General features: G+C 53.0%; 1 protein-coding gene across 1 annotated transcript in view; it reads left to right on the forward strand.

Moving 5' to 3' along the window:
- The first annotated feature begins 3,326 nt into the window (after positions 1-3,326).
- Positions 3,327-3,453, forward strand: part of HS3ST2 (heparan sulfate (glucosamine) 3-O-sulfotransferase 2) — a 107,387-nt gene continuing 107,260 nt past the window's right edge. Inside the window, exon 1 of the mRNA XM_011929653.1 lies at positions 3,327-3,453. Within this exon, the coding sequence (XP_011785043.1) occupies positions 3,327-3,453 (127 nt within the window).

Consider the following 3,453-nt stretch of genomic DNA (forward strand, 5'->3'; position numbering starts at 1 on the left):
TCATCGTAGCAGATGACTCCACATTTAACCTTGTAATTTTAACAATGGAATACAAAAATAGCAGGTTCATGATGTGAATAATTATTCAAAGTATATATAAGAGCTCCTTTCAGGCCAGACATTATGGCTCATGTCTGCAATTCTAGCACTTTGGGAGGCTGAGGCAGGAGGATCACTTGAACTCAGGAGTTCAAGACCAGCTTGGGCAACACAGTAAGACTTCATCTCTACAAAAAATTTAAAAACTAGCTAGGTGTGGTGGCACATGTCTGTAGTCCTAGCTACTCAGGAGGCTGAGGCAGGAGGATCCCTTGAGCCCAGGAAGTGGAGGCTGCAGCATGAGTTATGATTGCACTACTGCATGCTAGCATGGTCAACAGAGTGAGACACTTCCCCCCATCCAAAAGAAGGAGAAGAACTCCTTTCAGCATATTTGTTTTGACATTTTTATTAACAATTAGAGTGATGAATTAATTAAATTGTGATCAACTGTGGAAATTACATGATGCCAAGCGAGTGGTTCATGCTTTGGATAATGGAATCATAGAATTACACAACATCTAAACTTTGAGAGGCTTTTAAGGTGGATCATAACTTCCCATTTTACAGCTGAGGAAACTGAGGCTCAAAGGGGGTCCATTTGCCCAAAGTACACCTGGAATAAAGGGTAAAGCTGGGATACAATCTTTCTACTTTTTCTTTTTGAATAAATGCAAGCTACCTCATGGTTTGACTTCAAATAGACATTTGACAAAAACTGGAGCAGTGAACTGATGAGACAAGATGAAATGTAATCAAGTCATATCTATAAGGACCTACATATTGGGTCCAAAAAGGCCCACTGTACAAGCACAGTATGGGTAGCTGTGCCTTAATCAGCAGCACTTGTAAGAAACATTTAGAGATGTTACTTGGCTGCAAGTTTGAGATATCAGCAGTATGATAGATCTACAATAAAAAGATGATGGAGTTTTAGGTGGCATTACTAGAAATAGAACTTACAAAAGAGAGGTGAGAGTCCTGTTGAACTTTTCAATCCATATCTGAAATTCCTCATGCAGTCCCAGGTGCAAGATTTTAGAAGAGACATAGACATATTAGCTCACATCCAGGAGAGGAGCCTAGGATGGAATTATATGAATAATGGTCAAAGGAAGTGAGGAAGCTGCAAAGTGCTGTAACTAAGAGCTTGAATCTTGGAGTCAGACTGCCTGGGTTTAATCCCAGCTCTGCCAGTTACTGCGTATATGTTTGTTAAAACCTTCTTTTCACTGTCTGTAAATTAGGAATTACAATAATACCTACCTCCAAAGATAAATGAGGTAGTGCATGTCAAGTGATTAGCGCATAACTCGTACAAAACAAGCACTCGGTAAATGCTAGCTACTATTAGAATTAAGACAGCAAAGTGATGTGGGGGTAATAGTAACAACTTCATAGGTTGTGGTGAATATTTAATCAGTTAACCCATGCTAGGTGCTTGATAAAAAGTTGGTAGCTATTATTATTAGCTGCAGTAGAATTGGTTTAAGGTTTCTAGGGATGGGACTGGTTTGGGGACAAAATATTTTTTGGTTTGGGCTAAGATCCACAGAACCTAACGATCAGTTTATGCCCTGAGGAAGGAAGTCAGTTATAACCTGATTGAGGTGGGGGCGATGGTGGTCATCTAGACATTCTCTGGGGGGGGGGGGGTGGTGGTGGGGTCACTTTGTGAACACCCAGACATGGTGAATTGGCATTGGCATTGTTGTTGAAGGACTACTCGAGTAGCTGTGTTCTTGGCCATGGCCATTTAAGCCTGTTCTGATGCAGGGTTCTGATTCAAGGTACCAGCGTGGTACCCCAGGGAAGTACTGGAGATCGTCACTTAAGCCTGTTCTGGACATGGTCACCGAGAACTGTCCTGTGGGCATTCACTTAGGAATCATTCGAAGTGGAATTGCTCCTGGATACGTTCTCCTTGTACTCTGTTTCCTCCTCCTAGTGTCTCTGCGTGAAGAAGCCCTGGGCACTTAGCCCTCGGCGACCCTCCAGTACCCTGGACAGCTCCCCGGGGAGCAGTCTATCGCCAGGCGGCGGCTGCTAAGAGAGGAACCCTCCTGGCGCGGAGTCTGCCGCTCTGGGGCTCGTTCTCTGGGCAGGCCCGGGGAGAGGTGGGGTGACAATGGATTGGGGTGCGCGTGCCTCATAGGTGTGAGACAGAGCAAGCCGCCGGAGTGTGAGTCAGCGTGCGGGGGGCTAAGAAGCTTGGGTGAATAGTCACGGAATCTCACTCACGCTCGGCTCCTCCACCCATCCCATCTACAGCGCGTGTCCCAGTCCTGGGCGTGCGTGCGCTCCGTGTCCGATTCCGGGCTGTGTGTGTCCTTTTGGCGAGATGTCGAGAGCGGGGGGAGTGTCCCTGTCGGTGTATCTGGGCCCAGGTTAGGGGACTTCTCCTCCCCGTGTGGGGGTGTGTCCGAGCTAGGGCGTGTGTGCTTCTGTGCCTGTGCGTGCGTGTGCGGGTCAGGGTGGTGGGACCGTGCATCAGGGCAGGGTGCCTGCGTCTGCGTCTGGGTCTATCTGGTCTGGATGTCGGCGCGATCTCGACCTAGGTTCGTGTCCCTCGGTGTCGAGAGGCCCGCGTGGTAGGGTTGTCCAGCCTCCCGGAGGAGTACTACGCCTTGACACCTTCGCTTCACCGCTCCAAAGCTGGCCTGGGGCTCTGTAGGGAGTGGCCTGCGTGAGGAGCGCCCGCGTCCTATGTTTCTGGGAGGGGTAAGAGAGTGGGGGCGCAGGGGGCGGGCCAGGTCCCCGGGCGCAGCGCGGGCTCGGGGGACCCGCGCGGCTGACGTCAGGCGACTCCTTAAATAGAGCCGGCAGCGCGCTCCGCTCGTTATTTCCCGAAGAGCCAGATCGCAGCCGGCTCCAGCGCCACCGTTCGGTCCACCCGCCAGCCCGCACAGCCGCGCCGCCACCGAGCGTTTCGTGCGCAGCGCTCCGAGGATCAGGAATGGGGCTTCGGGCGCTGGGCGCGCTCCGAACCCGGCGCACGTAAGAGCCAGGGAGCGCCCGAGCCGCTCGGCTGTCCGGAGCCCCATCGTCTAGGACCGGGAGATGCTGGAAATGCAACCGCCTGTTCCCCGAGGAGCAGCTGCTCCCGGGATCCCGGGGCACGGTGCGCACCCCGGCCAGCAGCGCCCGGAGAAGACGGCGCCCCCAACGCCCGATCCGCGTGACCGGGGCAGCGCCACGCGAGCCCTCTAGGCGACCGCAGGGCCACAGCAGCTCCGCCGCCGGTGCCCCCTCGGAAACCATGACCCCCGGCGCGGGCCCATGGAGCCATGGCCTATAGGGTCCTGGGCCGCGCGGGGCCACCTCAGCCGCGGAGGGCGCGCAGGCTGCTCTTCGCTTTCACGCTCTCGCTCTCCTGCACTTACCTGTGTTACAGCTTCCTGTGCTGCTGCGACG

The sequence above is a fragment of the Colobus angolensis genome, unplaced genomic scaffold, assembly GCF_000951035.1.
Source record: "Colobus angolensis palliatus isolate OR3802 unplaced genomic scaffold, Cang.pa_1.0 Scaffold823, whole genome shotgun sequence".
NCBI classification, from domain to species: Eukaryota; Metazoa; Chordata; class Mammalia; order Primates; family Cercopithecidae; genus Colobus; species Colobus angolensis.